Source organism: Tubulanus polymorphus, chromosome 6, assembly GCF_964204645.1.
Source record: "Tubulanus polymorphus chromosome 6, tnTubPoly1.2, whole genome shotgun sequence".
NCBI classification, from domain to species: domain Eukaryota; kingdom Metazoa; phylum Nemertea; class Palaeonemertea; order Tubulaniformes; family Tubulanidae; genus Tubulanus; species Tubulanus polymorphus.
In genome coordinates this window covers 2220402-2247153 of record NC_134030.1, presented here as the reverse complement: position 1 = coordinate 2247153, position 26752 = coordinate 2220402, and the positions used below count along the sequence as shown (strand labels likewise).

General features: G+C 37.8%; 2 protein-coding genes and 1 long non-coding RNA gene across 4 annotated transcripts in view; 2 read left to right on the top strand and 1 right to left on the bottom strand.

Annotated features, from left to right (window-relative positions):
* The window catches only part of LOC141907865 (leukocyte elastase inhibitor-like), a 37955-nt gene extending 28425 nt beyond the window's left edge, over positions 1-9530 (bottom strand). Inside the window, exons 1-4 of one of the 2 annotated variants that reach the window (XM_074797611.1) lie at positions 9384-9530; positions 8264-8635; positions 7320-7471; positions 6708-6900 (exon numbers count right to left, since the gene is read on the bottom strand). In XM_074797611.1, coding sequence (XP_074653712.1) covers positions 6708-6900; positions 7320-7471; positions 8264-8635; positions 9384-9450 — 784 coding nt within the window. In that variant the 5' untranslated portion in view covers positions 9451-9530. Of the gene's footprint in view, positions 1-6707; positions 6901-7319; positions 7472-8263; positions 8636-9160; positions 9274-9383 lie in introns of those variants that run through there. The other variant, XM_074797612.1, reaches the window with a different exon arrangement.
* Positions 9531-9715: 185 nt separating this feature from the next.
* On the top strand, positions 9716-11007 carry LOC141907703 (uncharacterized). Its single transcript, XR_012619542.1, has 3 exons — positions 9716-9891; positions 10179-10330; positions 10895-11007. It is a non-coding gene; the product is annotated as an uncharacterized LOC141907703 (long non-coding RNA).
* An 86-nt stretch (positions 11008-11093) lies between these two features.
* On the top strand, positions 11094-26752 carry LOC141907464 (nephrin-like). The gene is made up of 14 exons (XM_074797115.1): positions 11094-11218; positions 13846-14148; positions 14498-14788; positions 15588-15911; positions 16259-16582; positions 17129-17407; positions 17766-18059; positions 18716-19021; positions 19476-19781; positions 20170-20305; positions 21847-21935; positions 23018-23056; positions 23141-23304; positions 23657-26752. Exons 2-14 carry the CDS (start codon positions 13863-13865, stop codon positions 23885-23887), a joined length of 3069 nt encoding a protein of 1022 aa, XP_074653216.1. The 5' UTR covers positions 11094-11218; positions 13846-13862; the 3' UTR covers positions 23888-26752.

Here is a 26752-nt window from a genome sequence, read left to right as displayed (position 1 = left end):
CTATGTAATTGGACTGATACTGAAAACATGACTACACAATATCTCTACCTCCGTAATACTTTAAGGTAGGGAGAGGTTGAGATGAAGTATTCATAGAGCGAGCCTGTGAATGATGTGATATATTACTGAGTCCTGCACCCAGGAGGGTTAAACACACGCTGCATATAGCTCTATCTCTCCATACCCAAACTATTACTCGTAAATATACCATTAATTTACTCATTCAAATTCACTATCGTTAATTGTCGACGAAATAATTACTCTAAAATTCCAGGTCGTTTAATGAATAGGTCGTTCGGTCGTAGTATATTGACATCAAATAGGTTTTACTCCTATCAACCTCAACAACCACCACTAGTAGTAAATGATTATATCATTCCTCAAAACCTAATCAGAAGCAGTACTGATTGTAAGCAAATGAAGCCGTGCTATTAACGTTGAAAAAATCTGCATCCATGGCAGCAGCATCAGCAGCGACATCAGCAACATCAATGAGAGAATTGGGAAAAGCCATCAATTTCCAGTCCTCAATATATTCAACCATAGAAAATAATTCATAGCAAGCGCACAGTGAAACGGAATGGACCAATGAGGTCTGTATATCATAACAGCTGTCGATACTTGAAATATATAAAACAAGTCTCAATATTCACTGGAATAATGTAACAACTGAACACGATTAAAATTACTGAGATCAATAGATCCTGATATGTAAAGTGAACCAGGAATGATAGAGGTGCACATTACTGTACACTACAGAATCTGAGCAGGAATGATTGAGGTGCACATTACTGTACACTACAGAATCTGAGCAGGAATGATTGAGGTGCACATTACTGTACACTGCAGAATCTGGATGCCGTAAATATCACTGAACTCACTGATAGAGATAATGTAGTGTTAGGACAATCAGTATCTATACATCATAATTGACAGAGAAAATAGTGAGGAGAAACTGAACTGAATGTTCAGCATACCGCGTAGAAATACTGGGCTTAATCTCCCAATAGATCATAACCGCTACTATCAACCATGAAAAAACAAAACTGATTTTATCAGAAAAATGAAGCTCTGCTCAATGAGAAGCCACTACAGGGGTATAATGCCGCTTCTCAAAATGACAAAAGCCTCGTGTAACAGCTTTTAAAGAAGCATTAGAAACCGTGGCTTATTCTAGAGGACGTGTAATAGCTGATCCCGAATTCCTAATAAAGGGATGTTACATGAACAACGAGCGTTGAAAACAATCGATCTCTTTCTGTTCGAGAATGTACACGAGACGACGAATGGAACTGACTGCGGCGACAGATGTTTGAAAGCATTATTTTACATTGTAAATACTCTAAAACCTGTTCATTGTCCGTAGATCTATGATCTCATACAGTCATATACATATCGCTATAACGACCACAGTGGACATATGTTCCCGTTCCTAGGTTTGAATACGTCCCGCAGTTTTAGACTGAATAAACGCACATGTGCGTCCAAAATGGCCCCTCAGGTGAGCACGTTTTGGTCAAACAAACCTTCCTTTACAAATATAACTCTATCTCAAGTTGCTATGTTGATCTTGATATAGGAGTTTTTTAAAGCTAACAACAAGCCCAGACAGACCAAATAGAAATTTTACTACGATATCATAAGTTGCCATGTCGAATGCGGTATATTATGCCAGCATTTTCAATCGTCGAGCCCAGAACAAATAGAAATTGTAAAACCTGAATTTACGAGACTATCGTTATCTGTTTTTACAGTTAAGGCATTCGACCATGTCAAACATAACGAAGGCTAATCATAAATTCCTTTAACAGGTTCGCATTATTGAAACTAGAAACAGAAAACAAGGCTTTCAACACAGGCCCCTACAATTCTTTGTGTTGTGATGATATGAAATCCCATCTATACATATACACATGGACCTAACAGATCAGAGAATCCAAAATTCCCCGACCCTTGACCAAAAATTCCCCGTTTGAATTACAAGATATCCTGTTTCTTATCAAGAGGTTCCTTGTGTCGCTCATCACCAGCAAGACAAACGAGACACCAAAAATTCAAATTCCCTGATTAAACTCTAAGATATCCTCAGTGAGGGCTGTTTCTTATCAAGAGGTTCCTTGTGTCACTCGTCACTAGCAGGAGGACAACACATTAAAAATTCAAATTCCCTGATTAAATTATAAGATATCCTCAGTGAGGGCTGTTTCTTATCAAGAGGTTCCTTGTGTCACTCGTCACTAGCAGGAGGACAACACACCAAAAATTCAAATTCCCTGATTAAATTATAAGATATCCTCAGTGAGGGTTGTTTCTTATCAAGAGGTTCCTTGTGTCACTCGTCACTAGCAGGAGGACAACACACCAAAAATTCAAATTCCCTGATTAAATTATAAGATATCCTCAGTGAGGGTTGTTTCTTATCAAGAGGTTCCTTGTGTCACTCGTCACTAGCAGGAGGACAACACACCAAAAATTCAAATTCCCTGATTAAATTATAAGATATCCTCAGTGAGGGCTGTTTCTTATCAAGAGGTTCCTTGTGTCACTCGTCACTAGCAGGAGGACAACACACCAAAAATTCAAATTCCCTGATTAAATTATAATATATCCTCAGTGAGGGCTGTTTCTTATCAAGAGGTTCCTCGTTAGTGTAGGGATTTGACTAGTACACGGACACGTATCAAATGTTTTGCTTATATCGAACATCAACTGTTTGTAAAAGACGCATCAAACGAGCTATCAATAAATCGAAAAACAAATCGATGATAGATTATCCAAGTTCTGATCGTCGTCAGAGCTATAAATCATAATAAAACGAAACATCAATTTTACCCGATGAGAATGTCATACAGTATCAGCATTAGAGGAGTAAGTGACCGCGTACATAGTACGCCATCCTAGTCTTAGTTACACTGCTAGATCGTTACTAAATTTCAGGACCCAGTTCCACAGTTGAAAGTAAAGATTTGACGCAGGAAAATTGAAAATGAACTTATTTTAAACGAAGAGTTAACTCTTCAACTAACAGTGAAACTGGATCCATCCCGGACCGACCCCGTTCTGATTTGACTCATCGAAAATGAAACTCTTAATTCATTACTGTGAAACTGGATGCTGTCCATTTTTGTTGCTTTTCAAATTAAACCGCAGCAGAACATCAGCAGCTTTGAGTGGAATATAATTATATACAAATGAGACAGGTTTATTTACCTATTCTAAATGAATAAATGGAATATATTAATAGCAATATATTATACAACAACAAGAACAGACGTCAAATGAATAATCTATATACGTCTCTGTGTCTGTAGATGATGATGAAATTATGGATAATTTTTAGTGTATAAAATCGATATACGCGAACAGCCACTAGACAATGATTTAATAGAAAGAAACCTCAAGACAACGCGCAAGCTGTGTCCAACCCGGGTAGGGATAATACGATTACAGCCTGACTACGGATCAATAGATAGATCAGTTATAAATAGAAGCAGGGGTTTGACGAGGAGAGAGAGAGCGCGGAGAGCGCGCGGTGATGCGTGTGACATTATAACAATAGCTACAATGATCTGTGACTGAGACTAGAAACCTCTGCATCCCACAATAGAAACCTACTGTTTCAGACTACAGAATCAGACTACAAACTACTGTATCAGATTACTGTAGGCCTATCAGGCCATTACAAGACTACTGTATCAGACTTGAGACTGCTGCCCGGCCACTGTTTAGTTGTATCAAGACTACTTTAGGCCTGTCAGGCCACTGTGTGCTATATCAGACTGCTGTAATGAAACTGATAATCAAACCCCATCAATTAACACCATCAAACAATTAATCAGTTCATGTTTAACGTACACATCATCTTCAAACATCTTCATTAAATATCTCAAAAACTGATCGATCATTTTTGACATAAAGTGTTTGATCTGCCGCCCCCATTAAAGGTAACCTCAGGTTTTAATATAGATTACCATGGAAACCTGTGTATTTTATATGAGACCACTTCCTGAGATGAGTTGCTGATACAGTACTTTAGCAGCAGCAGCAGCAGCAGCAGCAGCAGCAGCAGCAGCAGCAGCAGCAGCAGCAGCAGCAGCAGCAGCAGCAGCAGCAGCAGCAGCAGCAGCAGCAGCAGCAGCAGCAGCAGCAGCAGCAGCAGCAGCAGCAGCAGCAGCAGCAGCAGGCTAGTAGGACTCACAGGACATCATAGTTTGTAAAGATTATCGTTGATTGTATTATCAAATCTTCACGCTTGGAAACACTGTATTTCAAATTTCTAAAATATCAACTCAAATATATATCTATATAGAATATAGTTTCTAGATTCCAGCTTTTAGTCTTAAAGACAACCTTGTTGGTTGTAATATAGTTAGTTTAGAATATAGAAATGCAATTGAAAATTCATAAAAGGCCTGTAATCAGGGAATGAATAGATCATCACGCCTAATTGGTCACTGTACACTGGTCTGACATAAGACAAACTTCTAAACTGTGATAACCATCAGAGTTATATGGCCCAGTGGTTAGAGCACTGGCCTTGAAAGCTAGAGAACCGAAGTTCTAATCCCGGTGGGGCTAGGGTTAGTGCAACTGGTGACCTAGGGCTAGGGTTAATGGCGACCTGGGTGAGAATTTTGTGGAATTTTCTCGGTAAAAATTATGAATAAAAAAAAATTTCTCACAGCTTTCAGATAAAGCTGCACTGCTTCAAACATATATATTTTTTCCAGGTTAAAAATATTATATTAAGGATTTGTTTATGGTGTTGGTCTTATGTTGTTATATATATTTCCAGCCCTGGTAGCCTGTTATTGTGCAGTGCTGTTTTTGTTCTCTGTAATGAGTGAGTATTTAGAGACCGGTCTGTATTTCATAGATTAATGATGAATACGATATATTTCTCTAATCATCTATTATTAATAACCGACCGACAGAGACTGATTTCATGAAGATAGATCACGTTTTCCTGCGAGAGTATCTAAAAAAACCTAATCTGCTTCCTAAAACTTCCGATATAACAACAGAAAACTGTATCCACCCTTCTCACTTCAATAGAGGCATATAATATTCATTCTAAAATGTTATCCAAGGTTCTTACAGATTACAGGAATACAAAATTCCAAGATATTTCCATGAATCCCTCATTAATTTATATGATATCCTTCCTCAGTGAGGGATGCATGTGCCACTCGTTACCAGAAACACAAAATACCAAAAATTCCAATTCCCAGACTTTTCCACGATCTACAGTCAGAGCCCCAAACCTGTGAGGGTGGTTACCAAAGCAACAGGATTAATCATACTGTATTAGTATTAAGGATCAGTTACAAATGAAATGGTCAATAAACAAATTTATATATAGGGGTAATTGTTTGTCTGGGTCAGGATCGTGAAGTAAATTACAGTGAGATCACGGAGGGTGAAGGTTCATCTAGTAATTCACAGAATATAGAAATCATGAGTTCCTGTTATTACACTATACACGTACATATATAACAGAGTCATTCATATAAATTACTGAGTTCACTTTTTTTTTGTATTAAGCAATTTGCGACTAACACGAAAATAGTAACGGAGTGTAATCAGATACATATTACAAATTAACTCAATCACAACTGTCCCGGAATGTCAAACGTCCCGGAATGTCGATGCTGTTTTATATGATGTTATTATTGACTTCGGGTCAAAATTAGTAATTAATTAAAATAGGACAGAAATCTCAGCATACAATTAAAATGTAACAGTTTATATCAAAACCAGGAAGTTGTTGGCATTAGTCATGATCATCAGTTTTGGCCAATATACAACCTACTACTAGTAAACCTATCTCACTTAATCTTAAATATGGTGTTTTCTAAGAGCTAGCAGTTTATTCGACGTTTCTACAATGTTCTAAGTCGGCCCTCCCTGAATATGACTATGAGAATAAAGTCGAAACATTGAATAAACTACCAGCTCTTAGAAAACATTTTCGGACTTTGTTTTTCGTTATTACTGTGGAATTCGCTTTGTATTATCGTCACAACACAGATATAGTGTTTTATCAATGGTGGTTTAAGCGAGAAATTTTACAATTTCAGCTAGGCCAGATGATTTTCTATGCGATTATGATGAGTCATCGAGTAATAACTGATAAACCACAATGAAAGCATGTTAAACAGTGAATTATTACACAGTGATTGCGTATAAGGGGCGGGGCTGATATCTGTCACTGCGAGATATTATAACATTAATCTCTAATCTAAACCTGTGTGAACAGTGACTGATACTAATCCTATTGAACCACACCTCAGATTACTATCAACCATAAACCACGATTACACCCAAAACAAGTCAAAACGTATCTTAAATCAGGAGCAAACTTCAAACTTCATTTCACACAAAACACAAGCATCGAAATCACCGTTTTAAAGATGTGCGCAATTCACTAAGAATCGTTGTATAATCTTTGTTGAGAGTCTCTCAGTCCAATAGGACACAGTACTATATAAATACAGGTAGATTTTACCGGTAAAGGTACTGTGTAGGTGTTCACTGATTTTGATAGAAATCTAGAGCTTTTGCAACATTGCACTTAGCGGCAAAAACTTGTAATTTCTAATAAAATCTAGTTTAACCAACATTGTACTATTTGTCTTCAAGTTCACAGATTTGACACCAGGTTCACACGGCTCATCTTCCACTGAAACACAGATTGAAATTCTTACCTGGAAATTTGACTGTAATAGTTTTAGTCGCCGATTCATCGATTCTATCCTTCATTTTAACGACGCACTTTACGTCCTGAACTCCGTTGAACTGGTCACCGCTGATGTTTATATCGCTGGATGTTCGGTATTTCGGCGGATTTCCTCCGCAATCTACAGGATTATTCACTACGCCTTCCGTGATTTCTTTTTGCTGTAAACCAATTAGAAATTGAATCAAGTCCACGTATTGAGGATAATGCAACTACAGTGTAGCCCGAGCTCATTATTGCATGCCTCAAGTGACAGAATGTTTAAAATGATCCTACTCCCAATTCATGTCTCTCCGAGTGCTCTGGAATTTGCATAAACCCTGTGAGATTTGATGCAAACGCACAGTCTACTGTGCAGTGCATACCCAAACACAGGGTCTGATCTAAGGAATAAGAGCCACCGGCCCTGAAATTTTACTTGCTCCCTCAAAAATCTACTTGCCCTACACAAGCAGTCCATTTGTTGTATCGATTGGGAAAACTTGGAGACATAAAACTGCACTAGCCCAGTGGACAAGTGATAATGATAATGTGCAGTGCATACCCAAATACGTTTCTAAAATGATGAAATTAAACGTACCCCGACTATCCATTGAATCGTAGGTCTCGTATATTGACATTCGTTATTATTAGTTCCCGTGTCGCAAGTGAATTTAATTTGAACCTCAGGTTTTAGAGTCTGATCGCTTCTGACCATCGGTTTAGAGACGAGTTGACCAGTCGTTACTCGATCTGAAACACAACTCAAAATCATCAGAAAATCATCGTTAACAATCGGAATTGTAGAAAGCCTTATGAATGTGGAACTATAGGGCCCTTCTACCAAAACAGGTGATAACTTGAATGCAGGGATAATATAATATAACGGAGTGAAGGGTTTCCGCAATCATGTGTAGTAACCAAAATTGGTTGAATAAGCTACAAATTTTGGTTCAACTAAAGAGAAAAAGATTTGCTCTCTTCGCATTCATGAATTGGAAACAGCTCAGTTATATTCTTTCAAATATCAAGATATTCAGCTGAGTTTGTATAAAGAATAAGAGCACAATCAGACAGCTGCAGCAGCAGCAGCTGTCTCAGTCTACTCTTCTGAATTATGTTGCCTTCTTCAAATTACTTACACACTTTTACACAAATGAGCAACATTTACACAAATGAGCAACACTTACACAAATGAGCAAAATACAGAAGACTCAACTCCAAGTAGCTTTAGCATATAGGTCCATTATTTCAGAGGGACTTTGAAGGAGCTCTATGGAATTGGGTCCTGGGCCCAGTTTCACAAAAATGATTAAAGCCTAGGATAAACTGAATGAAGAAATTAAATCGATTTAAGAGTTAAACCTTTTTATGAAACTGGGCTCTGGGTCAGGTTTTCAAGCTGGTATTATTTTGAACTAACCAAATTCATTTTCAATTGAGTTAACCCCGGGTTAAAGTTAATACCAAACTTGCCCCAGGACCGGGACTTCAAGTAAGCTTAGGATATTGGTAAATTAATTGTTTAAAAAACGAACCACATACCGAGTAATGTGACATCAACACCTTCAGGATTAGCGAGTAACGCGCAGTAGAACATCGGTCGGCCATTACTGTACCACTGTCCTTTAGTTTTAACCGTCATATTCAACCACATGAGGGAGCCACCGGCATTTAAATCAGCGCCCGGACTACACGTAACCGATAACGATTCGATCGGAAACGAACCGAACGAACTCATCGGGTACGCCATACAATCGTGGTTGAAGTTTATCGGTTGGGTTTGACTGTCGATACGCCAGACCGGGTGCGTATTCGGAGGAAAATCCGTCAGTCGACAACTAACGTTTACAGATTCATCGCGGAATAGTTGAACCTGTTTCGGGAATACTTTGGCTTTCGTCGATAATCCATAACCTGGAAAAAAGGAGAAACAGTCCAACAATTATGACACTAAAGCCAGTTGTCTCGTCAACTGGATTCCGACAACTTGAACAGCTAATTCTTATTAATAGTCTTTAAAGCTGCCTAGATCATGGATGATGTATTGATGTGTAGGCCCGCGCCTATATTTTTGATACTATTCCAATACAATTTTTAGGCCTATATTTGTAATTGCAATCATGACATCTCTGTCTCTGTCTCTGTCTTTCCATAACAGCATCCCAAACAAATATGCATATAAGTATCATTTATTACTAATCAATTGAACAGACTCTGCTTTGCTTCAAGTGTAAATGAACGGGCTCTACCACGGGTCCTCCTTATTAACGAGATGACGTAATTTACCGAGATGAGTTATGAATAAATATGTTATATTTCATGTCATCTCGGTAAAATACGTAATCTCAGTAATAAGGAGGACCGTCTACCACCCCACACTCTGTCTACTCTATGTCTCTATGTGACAATACAGAAAACTGAATATATGAAGACTCATACACTGTCACTCTATATGTTTACTGTTAACAAACCAAACCAGCTACGACATAGGCAGTATATATTCAGCAACCGGCGAGAGGAGGGCCGGTCCGTCTGTCGTAGGTTGTTTTTTAACCGGCGGCCGCGCGAATCATTCATTCAATTCGTGAATTGAAATATATTGATTTGTTTGTAAACAAAATACGTTCACAGTAAAAACTCCTACAGTTAATAGAATACTCACTCGTTTGAATAATGTTTACAACAACTAGATAAAACAATGGAATCGTTTTAAATGATACTGGCGCCATTTTAATCCGTTTAAATCCGTAAAAACTGTTATAATTTCTCCGATATATCCAATTAAAGCATTTCGGCAGCCATTTTGTTTGACTCCACACACACACACACACGTTGACGCCCTCTGGCGCTTAGTCACCGAGACCTCGCGTGCCGAGGCATGATCGAGTCTCACGTGCCGGGGTTGGATTAAACCTCGCGTGCCAGGGTCCGGTGTTTTGAGCGTGTTAGTTTTGCCTGGCGCGGGTTGAGGAGATCATTCAGTAGTGTGGAGTCGTCTATGGCGGATCCTCTCTCTCTCTCTACTCGACCTATCGATCTCTGCGGTTTAGATGAATTTTCTGGATTAAATCGCAGTTTTATGGATTTACAAATATATTTGACGTCATGAAGAAAATGTTACACGGGTTTTTCGCTAAATTTGATTAAAGTTGCTGCAGTATTTTTCTGCGGTAAGGAGCGTCAAACTGTCAAGTGTGAAAAGTTTTCAGTTTTGGATACGGTCCCCTCCTGTCAATATCTGACACAACAGTGTAATAGCACTGCAAACCGGTGTCACGGATTATTGGATTAAAAGATTAACGGATTTTATGATTCTCTGCGCATCAGGAATATTTGATGTTTTAATCAATTTGGATTAGATCTGTGAATATTGATTGACAAAATGCTATTATTATTGTCAAATCCTACCTTTGGCTTCTTTTTCGCTGGTTCTGAATTTTGAAATTCTAATTTTCAGTTTGTGCGAGCTTTGAGCTGCCTCGTGTGACTCACTGATTCAGGAGACAGTTGTTAGACTAGCAAAGATGGTGGCATCAAACTATTCGATGACGGAAATTATTTTACGATTTTTTATTTTACTATTTTTATCCGTTCAACAGATTGAATGCAGTAAGTAAAATATTCGCTGATAGGGGTTGAATTCACTTGTCTTCATCATGTGGAATAATCAGTAAATAGCTGTCATGTGATCTCGGCTCTAAATAAACTTCCGAATTATTGAATCATAGGCGCCCCTGAATCTAGTATCGAAAATTCCTCGAATGATGAATAGAAATCATGCCATAAAAGATCGATATGTCATCGCCAAGATTTGCCTAGTTTTCGGAAAATGAAGACGATAGTTCTATTACACATGTATTGATGTGACGCCATCTAGTGAGCTGTCTGCACACATCCTCCGCGTCAGGGCGTAGCTCGGATAGCGTCATAATTAGCCGATCAGAAATCCTGTTTTAACCCAGGTTTTTCCATAGTTTACCTGTGAACTCCATTATCTGAATGCGATTCCTAGTGATCTTTACTTGCCTATTTACGGGGCCTCATCAAATATTGTCAAGAGTAAATTATCCCATAACTGGAAACTGAGAATTTTAACAAATTCGAAGTTTATTGAAACCAGAATTTCTTCACTCATTCCGGGAATATATTTTCATGTATGATTTTTAATTGTAGATTGTTTAGTGCCGGCGCAGTCAGTAGTAGGAGTTGTTAGTAACTCTGAACCGGGTATCGGATCTAGTATCACACTCACGTGTACGGTAACTCCGGCTGTAGCGTCAACCGAATGCAAGTTTCCCGTCATTTGGATCCGCGCCACGACCGACGTTTCACGAGATTGCGGTCTGATGCTCAACCGGCCGCGATATTCCGTCGTTTGCGGCCAAAAAAACCTCGGCATTTATAAACTAGTGATCAGCGCGGTGACACTAGAGGACAGCACCGATTGGTCGTGTTCGTTCTTGAATCGAGGAAATAAGATTCGCGTAAAGGTTTTAGGTGAGTTTCAATTCTGCTCGTTTACTGTAACTACCCCATAAATCAATTGCACATGACTAATACTGGTATCAATCCGCTGCCCGAACCCTTCAGATATATTTGTTGTTTTATCACCATTCTTCCATGATTCACCATGTGTTCAGGATTTCACTTGAAACATTTTTAATTGAAAATGAACTACAAACACCTGACATTAGACATTTTATCAGCGCGCTTTCAAAAACTGATCGTCCACACTTCACATGTGTTCAGTGCTTCACCTGAGACACTTATAATTGAAAATGAACTACAAACACCAGACATTAGACATTTTATCAGCACACTTTCAGAAACTGATCGTCCACACTTCACATATTGTATTCAGTGCTTCATCTGAGACATTTTTAATTGAAAATGAACTACAAACTACAGACATTAGACATTTTATCAGCACACTTTCTAAAACTGATCGTCCACACTTCACATGTGTTCAGTGCTTCACCTGAGACACTTATAATTGAAAATGAACTACAAACACCTGACATTAGACATTTTATCAGCACACTTTCTAAAACTGATCGTCCACACTTCACAGGTGTTCAGTATTTCACCTGAGAAATTTCAAATTGAAAATGAACTACAAACACCAGATATTAGACATTTTATCAGTACACTTTCAGAAACTGATCGTCCACACTTCACATATTGTGTTCATACTTCATCTGAGACATTTTTAATTGAAAATGAACTACAAACACCAGACATAAGACATTTCATCAGCACACTTTCAAAAACTGATCGTCCACACTTCACATGTGTTCAGTGCTTCACCTGAGACATTTCTAATTGAAAATGAACTACAAACACCAGATATTAGACATTTTATCAGCTCACTTTCAAAAACTGATCGTCCACACTTCACATGTGTTCAGTGCTTCATCTGAGACATTTTAATTGAAAATGAACTACAAACACCAGACATTAGACATTTTATCAGCACACTTTCAGAAACTGATCGTCCACACTTCACATGTGTTCAGTGCTTCACCTGCGACATTTCTAATTGAAAATGAACTACAAACACCAGACATTAGACATTTTATCTGCACAGTTTCAACTCTCATAAACTGATCGTCCACACTTCACATGTGTTCAGTGCTTCACCTGAGACATTTCTAATTGAAAATGAACTACAAACACCAGATATTAGACATTTTATCAGCACACTTTCAAAAACTGATCGTCCACACTTCACATGTGTTCAGTGCTTCATCTGAGACATTTTAATTGAAAATGAACTACAAACACCAGACATTAGACATTTTATCAGCACACTTTCAGAAACTGATCGTCCACACTTCACATGTGTTCAGTGCTTCACCTGCGACATTTCTAATTGAAAATGAACTACAAACACCAGACATTAGACATTTTATCTGCACAGTTTCAACTCTCATAAACTGATCGTCCACACTTCACATGTGTTCAGTGCTTCACCTGCGACATTTCTAATTGAAAATGAACTACAAACACCAGACATTAGACATTTTATCTGCACAGTTTCAACTCTCATAAACTGATCGTCCACACTTCACATGTGTTCAGTACTTCATCTGAGACATTTTTAATTGAAAATGAACTACAAACACCAGACATTAGACATTTTATCTGCACAGTTTCAACTCTCATAAACTGATCGTCCACACTTCACATGTGTTCAGTGCTTCACCTGCGACATTTCTAATTGAAAATGAACTACAAACACCAGACATTAGACATTTTATCTGCACAGTTTCAACTCTCATAAACTGATCGTCCACACTTCACATGTGTTCAGTACTTCATCTGAGACATTTTCAATTGAAAATGAACTACAAACACCAGACATTAGACATTTTATCAGCACACTTTCAAAAACTGATCGTCCACACTTCACATGTGTTCAGTGCTTCATCTGAGACATTTTAATTGAAAATGAACTACAAACACCAGACATTAGACATTTTATCAGCACACTTTCAGAAACTGATCGTCCACACTTCACATGTGTTCAGTGCTTCACCTGCGACATTTCTAATTGAAAATGAACTACAAACACCAGACATTAGACATTTTATCTGCACAGTTTCAACTCTCATAAACTGATCGTCCACACTTCACATGTGTTCAGTGCTTCACCTGCGACATTTCTAATTGAAAATGAACTACAAACACCAGACATTAGACATTTTATCTGCACAGTTTCAACTCTCATAAACTGATCGTCCACACTTCACATGTGTTCAGTACTTCATCTGAGACATTTTTAATTGAAAATGAACTACAAACACCAGACATTAGACATTTTATCTGCACAGTTTCAACTCTCATAAACTGATCGTCCACACTTCACATGTGTTCAGTGCTTCACCTGCGACATTTCTAATTGAAAATGAACTACAAACACCAGACATTAGACATTTTATCTGCACAGTTTCAACTCTCATAAACTGATCGTCCACACTTCACATGTGTTCAGTACTTCATCTGAGACATTTTCAATTGAAAATGAACTAGTAACATCTGATATTAGACATTTTATCAGCACACTTTCAGAAACGTCCACACTTCACGTTTTTAGTTTGTTTGAAATATATTTTATGTTTTAGTTCCTCCGTCGGTGCCGATGATTACAACCAGCCCGGCGACATCAACGAATAAACTATCGATTAAACAGACTTCGACGGTTACATTAACGTGTGACGCTGCGTATAACAACGCGTCGCCACCTATAAACTATTCGTGGAAACGAACCGACGGTGAAATGGTGACGGGAACTATGACCGATTCGAGGAATACGAATATTATGACGTTTACGGCAATTCGGAAAACGGATGCGGCTTCGTACACGTGTACAGCTTCAAACAAAGTCGGTTCTCAGTTGAGTTCTCCTTTAACTATAGAAATATACTGTAAGTCTTTACTCTTATAACCACAAATATAAAGCGATATAATCGAGAGAGATTCCTCAATAATTCAGCCAAAAAATGCAAAGTTCTTTAATATTAGAAATGTATATATATATATGAGCTCATATATATATATATATAAATATATATATATATATATATATATATATATATATATATATATATATATATATATATATATATATATATATTAAAGAACTTTTCATTTTTTGGCTGAATTATTGTTTGATTTTTCTCGTATATTCCTTATTCCTCATTAATTGTGTATCTTCTTGACTTATATAAAGCCATCCTACAAACTTAAATTTTTACTATTATTCCAATATTTCAGATCCGCCCGATCGAATTGAATTGACTCCACCGGGCACCGGTGTGTCGGTAGGTTCGACCGCTAGGTGGCGTTGCGTCGCGATCGGCGGTAACCCGGCGCCGCGTCTGTCGTTGTTTAAACAGCGTCGCGGTTCGGTAGTTTGGGATTTATTGCGCGATGTCGCGAACGGCGAACTCATTCACGACGAGTCGGCTAAAGTCGAAGATAACGGAGCTAAAATGAAATGTTCAGCGGTGAGCGCCGGGATTACGAATCAGATCGATTCATTAGTCAAAGATTACGTCGTTTATTGTAAGTTTTTCCGCATTTTTTTGCGATTATTTTTGCATTTTCAAATCTGTTTGCGATGTTACGCATTGGAATCTCGTTTTAATGAATATTGACGTAAATATTGATCAGATAGAAATTAGTTTAAAAAGCCACTAAATGAGCAAAATTTAAGAACAAACTTTATTCATCAAAAATCAAGACGCAACTTTTCAAACTCTCTTAAAAGTATCAGGAAATATAATCTTCAATGATCGATTGTAAGAGAGCTCATTTTGAAGGGTATTGATGGCGGTTAAGCCTCCTTTGAATATCGCGCAGCCAAATTATCTATTTTTTATAACTACTTTATAATGGTACTTGTAACTGTTTGAATACACCCTACTGATATACATACATACAATACCTCCCTCTCTACAGTAATGTATAGATAGGCATTAGAAAGGCTCTATCTATCTCCGTTTCACATTTTATAACCTTATGTCATCATCCTGTAACTTACTAAATCAATAGATCCTAAATTCTAACCTCTGATCTATGTATTACTTAAGTATTCAAGTACAAACTGTTTGGAAAAGATAAGATTCAATCTTCAATGTTTCATGTTGTTGGACTCTCATTTAACAAAGTTCCATATTTGAGTCTCTTACCATGAAATTAGTCAAATGAATGTCGTCTTTAAAAGAGCATTTTAAAATGATTTGCAGTTTGTTTTTCTGCTTCTGGCGATCGTGTTTTTCCGCATGATTTTATCTCATTCAAAATCGTTGCCGTGGTCGCATGAAACCGCCGTGTGCATATTGTTATTGTTTATATTGTGTAGTCATGCCGACCGATATCATCATGTCAAAAACGCCCGACCAGCCGACGGACACGGCGGACACGAAAAAAACAATCACCTGTCAATCGACGTCGAGTAACCCGGCGACGGATATCGTGTGGGATCGTACGGAGGAGGGATCAACGCAGACGAGTCGCGTTACTGCGAGTAAAACTAGCGGAGAGGGAGCGAACGGCGGGATAGTGACGACTAGTACCGTCGTAGTCGATCTACGAGAACAAGACAATCGCGCCACCTATACCTGCAGAGCCAAGTATAATAATACAAACCTCGGATATCAACGATCTTTAACGCTTAATGTTTTGTGTGAGTAGAATTTGTGAATTAAGATTTCCGCTTAGATAGGGTGGCGCCGCTGACCTTGAAAACTCGGAAGATTCTGAGAGTGCTAGATGAAAATCAGGAAAATGCGGGCAGTTGGTAAATGGGTGAAAAGTGGCACCATCCTGTCTGAGATATTTTCTAATTGTTGAAAAAATTCTAATCTCTTTTCATAAATTTTGAGAACCATTTATTTCTGTAATCTCAAAATTCTGGATATTCTTGCAAATAGAAATCAAGGAATGAAATTTTCAAATTATCTCCAGCATCGGTTCTAAAACTGAATCAGCGCTGAAAGGGTTAAAATAGAATTCATCTGTTCATGTTTTTAGTTCCTCCGTTAAACGTCCATTTAACGCATACTCCGCACACGGCGATCCCGATCGGACAACGTAAATCACTGACCTGTATGACGGACAGCAGTAATCCGACGAGCACAATCACGTGGTATCGTCGACGTTTACCGACTAACCAATCAGAGATCATCACTACGGGCGTCGAGACGGAAACCATCGGCGCGCACAGCGGCAAAGTGGCGACGCATACCATCAATTTCAACGCGACCCGAGCCGATCATCGCGCCATCTATACTTGTGTCGTTAAATATCAGAATAATAATAAATACAAGGAAAAATCAATCACTTTGAATGTTTACTGTAAGTTTTTATAAATTATCATATTTCACGACAAATGTTGATATATTTTTATCCGTAATCATCAAATAATTCGATTCATCGGATTTAACGCATATTTTTTAGGATTTAGGCATCATTTATTTAATACCTTCACAAAAAAATATTGATTGCCGTAATAAGATAATCTAATTCCTTTTTTGTTGAGTTCATCGGTATTGTTAAGGCATAATCTATCTGTGTAAAGTAAAAAGTTTGAACTTAAAGTCTTGTATTTGGTTTAAGGTGTTCTTACACAATAACTATAACTAATAGCTAATCTACTGACATGGTAGCTCGCTTGTCACGTGTGAAACTAACTTCTTTACATCGCTTTTTACCTCATAAACATGCGCTTTGCATGAATTGGAAAATTTGTTTTCTTAGCCTTGCATTTGTGAGGATGAAGCTCTACAGTTGTGTCACTCAAATCAAATGAATATGTTAAATTCTGAGTGTTAAAACTTCATGAACCGAAAACTCATAAAACTCAATTTATAATAGAATGATTTTTGGTTTGTTTTTTTGCAGATCCACCGGTGGATGTTTCTGTGAAGTCGACTCCCGGGAGTCCGGTCACCGAGAACGACGTCGTCACGTTGAAATGCGAGGCGTCGAACGGTTTCCCGATGAACGGTCTCGTCTATCAGTGGGAGAAACACGAACCCGGTAAAACAATCGCCGTCGGTGCGAATAGCGCCACCTACGTGTTAAACCGAGTTAAACCTGAACATTCTGGAGGATACGTGTGCAAGGTTACCAATTCAGGAGGAACAACAATTAGTTCCGTTTTCAATTTGGACGTTAATTGTAAGTTATACCTGTGAACTGTCAGTTGAATATGGATCACATATTTGCTCACAATCACTAAGTTCTACAGTTCTAGATTGAAATTTGACTTATTTCTGAGAAAAAACATTGGAAATTAACTCAAGTCAAGTCAAAATAAATTGTTTCAGTGCCTCTACCCTGCAGTGAGGTGTATTCATCTCATATTTGTTAAAATCTCTATTGAAAGATGTCAACACCTGTCAAGTAATGAAGTATCAGTAACTTATGAACACTGCAGGGTAGACAAAATATAGTGTGATACGTGCGGCATACACCGAGAAATGTGGAACTGGATCCAGAAATTGATCGTATATTCTTCTTGTTTGTCGTTTTTCAGACGGTCCAAAATTACAGAAAACTCAGAGTAAGGTCGTAATCGCCGGTAAGATAGGTGGCGCCCTTGAATTTACGTTCGTGTTCGTGGCTAAACCGAGGATTACGGCGTGTACATGTCGTAGAAAGGATAACAACGCGGGATTACCGTCAAACGCTGTAATCAGTAATCAGAATAACGCGAACGTCTGTAAACTGAAGTTCCAGTCGATTAAAACGTCTGATTTCGGGACGTACGTCTGCAGCGTGATAAACATTGTGTCTGATTTATCGTTCGACGTTGAACTCAAAACGCCGGGTACGTCATCTTTAGGGGGCATTCATTGTAAGATTCTGGGGGCCGGTTGCATAGTCATGACAAACTTAGTTCTATAGCCAATCTAACAACTGAAGACCAGTCTTTAGATTTAAGATGACTTTTGGTCTTAAGTCTTGACTAGGGAACCAGCCCCAGGGGCTGGTTGCATAGACCAACTTAGTTCTATGGCCAATCTAACAACTTATGACCAGTCTTAAGATCAAAGACCACTTTTGGACTTAAGTCATGACTATGCAACTGGCTCCTGGGTTCTCGTGAAAGTTGAACTCAGAACTTTTTCAATGAGGACAACAACTGAAAGGCTGAATCCAAGAACATGTCTATTCGCACTTTTGAGCTCAAACATCTACTTTTACTTAGTAGCCACTTGAGAACAATGAGCAATTAATGATATCAGCTACTTTTCCAGCAGTATACATTTTTAAAAGCAGTCACTCTGAGATAGTATTCCTTTCACATCGTTTGGCTGTTTGAAGGAGTCTGCTAATGACAAGTGACCTTTTAATTATTCAATCTTAACTTTTTCCATTCTCCCTGTCTAGCTGATGGTGTCTCCTATTGATGAAACTGGGATTTCTGTCTTTCATGCATTTGTGTCTAATATTCATACAAGAATTTCTGCTGATATATTTCAGGTCCTCCCGATAAACCACGACTTCAAACACTCCTCGATCTGACTTCTACGTCTGCTACTATTCAATGGCAGGCCGGTTTCCAGGGCGGATCGCCGCAAACGTTTACCATCGAATATCAGACACTCGATCAGACGAAATGGCAGCAAGTTCGCAATATTCCCGATCCGGGATTTGAAAAGATCGTCAAGTACAAAGTAACGGGATTGGATCCGGCGTCGCAGTACCGATTTCGTATACAAGCTATTAATAAACAACCTACACAAAACTGGAGTCCTTACACGGATAAATTCTTCGCTTTCACTAAAGGTAGGTTTGATTTATATTCAGATTCAGGGGCCCAGTCGTTTAAGTACAAAATCTGAGTTGTTAGATTGGCTATATAACTAACATGGTCTAAAGCCCACACAACACATGGCACCGAAAAAAAAAAGTTTTTTCCTCGTGAAGATGTTTTTTGTCAAGCCGTGTGCGGGGGAGGCAAAACAAAAAACGCCAAACTTAAAAACGTTTTTAACGAGCAAAAAACGTTTTGTGAAAAACGTGTTTTCTGTTTCGGCGAAACAAATGTTTTGCCGCGTGCGTCGTCTCAGGCTTTAGACTGGTCTTTAATCTTAGCCATGACTGTAGTACTGGGTCCTGGATCCTCATTTTATACCATTATCTGAAAATTTTGGATTCTCTGATTTGTAAGAACTTTGAAAAGAAATTACAACAAAGCCGTGAAGATTTTTATGACAAGTTTCTTGTTGTTTTTCTGAAGCTGCTCCGACGATGAAGAGTAAAGAGATCAAGGTGACTAAATCGGGACCGAGCGTAACGATCAGCTGGAAGGATATAAACTACGGAGGAGTGAGCGGTGATGTTATAGATATACGTATAAAATACTGCAACGACGCGGCTCCGCGCGACTCTGGATGTGATTATCATCGAATCAGCGAATTCGATAAAACTCAGAAAAAAACCACGTTCACCGTCGACGAATCGAAGAGTTTTAATTATTACCTGCAGATTTTAGATTCGGAAAAGGCCGTTTTTACGTCTGAGACGCTCATCGATAAAAGCGTTCGTAAGTATTCGAAAAAACAATCAATGATTCTCAGGCTTGTATTTACGGGGAAACTTAAGAAATTTTGAACGTCGATTTCAAAAGAAACAAATTTTCATTCGTTTTCATTCAAAATATGTGCATACTTTCAAACTTACCTGATTTGAGGTCAGATTATAAGAAAAAAGCAAAATTTTCACCCAAAATTTGCTGGAAGTTGTGAAATTGCTTTTCTTTGCATCTAATTTTTTCGGCGCAAGTATTCCCAGGCACCCTGGACTTCCGTAAGCACTAATGCAAAGTTCCACTCTCATGAACCACCCCCCCCCCCCCCTTCTGAAGACATGGCTGGCTTACGAGCCTGATTCTACTGAACTCAATCTTTACACGTTTTCGTCTGATTTTCTAGAAGCGGCCGATATGCAGAATATAATAATCGGCGTCGTCGCGGCGATCGTTGTTATACTGGTTATCGTAATCGTAGCCGTTGTTTGTTTGCGTCGTCAGCGTTTAAACAAGAAGAAAGCCGGTGCCGACTGCTCGAAGTAAGTATCAGCAGATGATCATTGTTTCACAGATTTGTTTTCATAAAACCACTTAATGGTTTTCATTATTGGTATATAGTATTTCATCATTGTTTAACATGAAATCGAATTAATTTAAGGATATCGTATTAAGTTTAATTTCAATTCCGTCGACAGTTGTTATAAAATGTTGTTTATCATTTTGATGCATGATATTTTCATCGCACACATGTCTGTCCTCCACTCATTCATTGTTTATACCTCGTGTTAAGCTTGCTGTGTGCAATGATGTCTTCAGAAGCAGCGATGGTTTTAAGGCTTTTTGTCAGTGTTTAGTTGTATATATAATGCATGCATGCTATATACGTATAATAATTAGGTTGTTTTTCTGTATTTTGTGGAGAGTTTTCTCTGAATATCGTTTTAAAGCTCCACAAATTAGAAAAACAGCCGCTAGTATTTAGACGAGGTCGGCGAAGAGCACAATATACAAATTGCATGCAACACTTGTATCATACCGTGAATGTATTAAGAATGAATATTGTCATGTTGCGTGTCTGAGGGTGAGCAGGTTGCGCTGTGGGGTGGGTTCCAATATTTTGAAATGAAGGAATCAGGATTCCTCTTATTAAGTCTCACATCAGATTATTGAATAGTGATTCCTTCAGTTAGATACTTACAGGCTTCCTACAGACAGGGATCAATTAGGGATTTCCAGACTTCTTATCCCTGCATGAATTCTCACTCTCCGAATCAGGGAAAGTCGAGGAACAGCCTCGCCTCTGCTGAGGATTTCTTGTAATTCAATCAGGGAATTTTTGTGTCAGAGAAACGTGATCGGATTTTGGATAAAACCTGTCGTGTAGAAAAAACACTGTGTGTAAACGTATGTGTTACGATGTATGGGGTGAATGAATGTTTATTGATTGTTTTTGTGTCTTATAAAAAGTCCGATGGTCGGAACGCATGAATTAGCACCTACAGACGGCATGCACAATACCGGTTTACAATCAACTCCTACTCATTCCGAATACGGAGAGTCATCATACAGTGGCTCCATCTACGGTGGTAAGCAGCTGGATAGCGGATACGAGTATCGCGGCTTATTCTATCTATATTCACCCAGCACCTGCACTATATATAAACATGTACATGTATTGGATTACATGTGCATGTACATGTATCGGATTACATGTGCATGTACAGTAGAAGCACTTTTTCGGTAGTGTCTTTTCGCGATTTTCATCATCTTTTCATTTCAAACTTGGGATCGGTTTCAGTTACGGAGTTAGAGATTAAAACCGATCCTAATGCGTGAGCTTGGTTGTAAGACTTTGCACAAAACTGTGTGGCCAGTTGCTCAAATGTTGGTGATAGTTGACGTAGTGACAATTGAAAGTACATTGTAACTATAGTATTTATCCGCTGGTTATCTTTAACCAACATTTGAGCAGGTCTTTTAACCTCTGACTCTGTAAGTTTTATCTATGCTTCATCTCTCTGTCTTCGTCTCTCTCCTCTCTAATCGATGATTTTGACATTCAATATCTCTAATATTATAGGTTAACCAGTAAATACGCTCCCATAGCAACCGATACATCGTCAGGCGATCACTCACCGAGTGATGGTAATACTCCTCTTCTTGAACTCGGTAATTCATTAATTGTTGTCAATGACTTCGATGATTATGATCATAATGATAATTATGACTACCCAACTTTCAATATTCAACATGATTTCGATAGAATTCTTGGTTTTTTGCTGCTCAAAATTGTCATTGAAGTTAGATCCAGGGTTCAGTTGCATAGTCATGACTTAGACTTAAGACCAGTCTGAGACCAACTTAGTTCTATAGCCAATCTAACAACTTAAGATTAGTCTGAGACCAACTTAGTTCTATAGCCAATCTAACAACTTAAGACCAGTCTGAGACCAACTTAGTTCTATAGCCAATCTAACAACTTAAGACTAGTCTGAGACCAACTTAGTTCTATAGCCAATCTAACAACTTAAGACTAGTCTGAGACCAACTTAGTTCTATAGCCAATCTAACAACTTAAGACTAGTCTGAGACCAACTTAGTTCTATAGCCAATCTAACAACTTAAGACTAGTCTGAGACCAACTTAGTTCTAAAGTCAATCTAAAATATTAAGACTAGTTTTATGATTTAGGACAAATTTTGGACTTAAGCCATGACTGCAATTGGTTCCTGATTTCTGTTGGTTGGTTTCATATACATGGTCTGCTTGCTCAAAAGTTGGTTAGGTGAATAACTCCCAGTTCCACAGTTGTGAGTTAGAGTAAAATCAGTTCATGTTCAATGTATCGACTAAGTAGGTCAGATTTAACCCACAGATGTGGAATGAGAATGTTTAAACCAACTTAGGAGCAATTGATGCCTCAAATTTGCAAAATGATTTTCTGAAGTTGAATTATGACTGAATGTATTATGAAACTGAGCCATGATGTTAGTTGAATAACAATAATCTTATAAAGCTAAACGAAAAAATCGAATTTAATAACCTGATTGTAATTATTTACAAGTTTTCTTATCACTTAACGCTACATTTTGCTAATTTCATTCGTATTTAAAAATCTACTTGCTTTTTTTTATGATATTCAAACAGCGCAGTCTAAATAAAGATCAAATATATTTCGTTCAGATTGTGTTATTGATTTCTGCAAGTCCCGAAATAAGGAAAATATTTATTCGATTAATCACATTTTTCAGGTGCACGGCCTAAAGTGTCTCCACGGAAACGAGGGAAAGGTAAACTATTTCTCGACTTAAACGTACAAAAGTTAAATTTCATCACGTGCGATTCTGAATTTTTCGAAATTTTTTTTTTCATAGCTTCATCGCCGATGTACGAGAATCAACCATTACCAAATCCGGACGTTATTCCGGATGAAAGTCCGTATCAGAACGTCGGGATGATGGTCGGACCGGGATTCGGACCGGATTCTTACGATGAAAATCCTTATCAAAATGTTCGAATGTCTTCGCCTAAACCTGAGGTAAGTGTGTATCCTAAACTCAAGGACAGAACTCCAGAACTATTGAAGAGATGTTTCTACTCTTTTTAAGAACTCTACTATAAAGAAAAATATCAAAATACTCTCAAAATCAGAATAACTCATAGTTTTTGGACAAATGTACTATTTTTGATATCAAATTACTCTTCATTTTTGTAGACCTGCCTTCCGTAACTATTTGACTGTAGTTATTAGTCTTTAGGAGCTCAAATTCTCCCAAATATATCAAAATATTCTCAAAATCTCAAATTCAGAATCATTTCTAGTTCATTTTCAATTAAACTTCTATTTTCGATGTAAAATTACTCTCATTTTTCTCGTTGAATGTATATAGGATATCGGAGCAGACGGAACGGTTTACGCGGATCTCGATATTCCGTCGTTATCTTCTAATTCGCCGTCTGCCAATCATCCATTCATCACCCCCGGCAACAACGGGCGTCCGAAACAGATTCTCGGCGATTTAGACGCGTCGGAATACGCGATCGTTGACTTCACGCGGCCGGGTCCCGACTTAAAAACGTTAAATTCTCAAATGGATAAAAGTCGGGCGACGGTCGTGTAACGTGAATAACTCAGGATTCGAGATAGACAGAGACAGAAACATTCCAATGTGTCAGTCACACGGTTCGTTCGTGCTAGTCCCGGAAAATACCAGTAAACTTACGGAATTAGTAACCATTTTTCAAGACGTGGAAAAGTTATGAAATTTTAAAGTTTCTTGTCTGAAGCTCTGGAATTTTAGGAATGTGGTCTTGATAATTTGTTACCGTAATTTTTTGGACCGTGGACCGACTATCTGTTTTCATGAGCTTTCAATTCTGCCTTAGTCAGCTGTGGAAATTTGGATATTAAGCCCTGGTGAAGATGTAGAAAATCAAAGACCGCAAATAGTTCAAACTCAGGAGTGATTGAGCATGGATCTAGTTCCAAGATTGCGGCGAAATTGAACTAGAGTGCGTTACGCGACCACCACCGAAGTTCACTCGAGGCGTAAGTGATCAGTTTGAGTTCCATTCAATTCAATACAATGTACTTAGTTCCGATTGCTGATACACCTACTTGGGCAAGTGAACGGGCGGGGAATATAGATGGTGCTACTTTTGTTTCGAAAGGAGAATTTTATAATAATGTAATTTAAGACGTGTAAATATCGAATGAATATCTATTATATCTATCTGTGCAGTTTGAAACCTGAGTAAATACTCTCTGGATGCAGTTCTATGAGATCCTAGAGTCATTCCTAATGCTGTAATGCTAGGGTCAAATTCTAAGAACAGTGGAGCTGGATCCTGTACTTAGGATATCATTAGTTTGTCTAGAAATCGATTACAGTAAACCTCGCCTAATGATGCATACACTGGGACCAGCAGTATTGGTCCGCAGTAAGCCAAGTACGTGTAAAAGGATAGAAAGTCAGAAAAATGATTTTGTTTTTTCTTCCAAGTTAGTCAAAATCTCGTCGGCCATGTCTGAGTAAGGAAGGATTGAGCTACGTTGAGAAATAACTTAGATAAGCGAAGAATATATCCCTGATATTACGTAAATGGAAGGTGTATTTTTACAATACTGCGTCTTCTGTCATACACACACATGAATTCCATGTCTTCCCCAACCCGCCTTTATAGTTATCTTATGCGTATTCATTCAGCTTTGACATTTCTAGATTTTTTAAATGAATTAAGCTTTACAAATATCTTCCAGCCACTTACAACAAAATATTTCTCAGCCTTCTCCGACCCAAATATACCACATCAGACGTGATCAAGTATTTCCATATTTTTATTACGCGTATTATTTATTCGTTTTATTTTGAAATGGAGAACTTCCAGCGTGCCACATATTTGGTATCAAAATACAATACAATGTATGTGTTTTTATAGAAAGGTACGATTACGTATTTATGCTATTTGCCTTAATATCTATTGTAGAGACTTCTGAACAAAGAATCTTGATGACATTTTTGTGTGTGCAATCATTTCGTTTATCATTATTTATCATTATTTAAAGCTTAACGTTTAATGAGTAACTGGTGTCAGGGACCATTGTATTTCCTAATTGAACCTCGCAATAAGAACTAGTTAAATTTCTATATCTCTTCACGGTATCGTAAGCTTGAATATATATTATCTCCGTGTACAGGCATTTATCAAATGCATTGTTTATTTAGTATTTATCATAGTTAAACTGTTCGAGGCTCATTCAGGCATTGTTTGTTAAGTACATGCCCGAGGGGCGGTGGAAAACTCTACCTAACAGTTCCTTTAAACCTTCTTAAGGTGCTTAGTAAGAAACATGTCACCACCAATACCAGTATTTCATTTACTGAAGTAATCATTCAATGTTGAGATCAAAATGTGGAAGAAAAACCTAAATAGATTACCAGAGCAGTTGTTGTAGATGTTTCACTGAAGCACGACCAATGTACGATTTTGAATACATCGCACTCACAAACCCTTAGAATTGATTTTGTATATTTTGTATATTTGTGACACTGATTTGTATTGTGAATAGATGTAGCTATATTTCGTGTAAATAGAGGTAGTCGTCATGGTTACTATTAATGGATGAAACGCGCACTGGCGAGTTAGGGACTCGAGATTGTTATACAATCATTACGTAGATTTGAGTCCTTGACTCGCGGTTAACTGACTGCTTAATCCACGCCACACTGATTCATTATTGTACAAAAACACTGTTTTCAGAGTCTAAATTTTCCATGTTTATTCAGGTAATTACAGAAAATGTCCAGGAGTCAAATGTGGCTGATTTGGGGCCATATTTAATCCTGTAAATGGCGTCTTGTAATTTGTGTTTTGTTGTCGTAATACATTAATTTTTTTTTTCTATGGTGTGTTCCTGCCACCTGGTGCCTCGCTCATGAAGCTTTTTTTATATATATGTATATTTTTTCACAAAATAAGAGATGTTTTTATCGTAAGATTTTATGTTCCGAAATTAAGCTTAGAAAAAGGTCACATTCATATTTTTCCAGTAAATTAATTTTGTTTTCATATTCTATTTTATTTTTTTTTTTCTTTGTCAACGGATCGAGGTTCGGTATTTGATAATAAAAATTCTGTTGCATGAATTGTTGTAATGTTTTGTGATATGACGATGTAATTTTGTACCATTTACGATCAAATGATGTTGTTGTGATGATGTTGTACGTACGCAAATATCAGGGATGACAAAGTTATATTCCTAAAATAAGAATCGCAAATAAGTCGCGCGGTATGATAAGTTAATCATAAAAACATCACAAATGTCAATTTACTTGTATTCGTTTTATAACCATTTTCTTAAAATTCAAGAATTCATTATACATTTTTCTACAATTGATTGAAACTTTAAAAAGTCGTAATTAATCTGAAGTAAATAACGAGGTCAGAATTAATCTGCACGTATTGTTTTTTTGTACATAAATATA

Coding starts and splice junctions, on each gene's coding strand:
- LOC141907464 (XM_074797115.1), top strand. CDS start 13,863: ATGATTACAACCAGCCCGGCGACATCAACGAATAAACTATCGATTAAA. Junction 14,789..15,587: donor CAAAGATTACGTCGTTTATT/GTAAGTTTTTCC, acceptor TATATTGTGTAG/TCATGCCGACCGATATCATC. Junction 15,912..16,258: donor TTTAACGCTTAATGTTTTGT/GTGAGTAGAATT, acceptor TCATGTTTTTAG/TTCCTCCGTTAAACGTCCAT.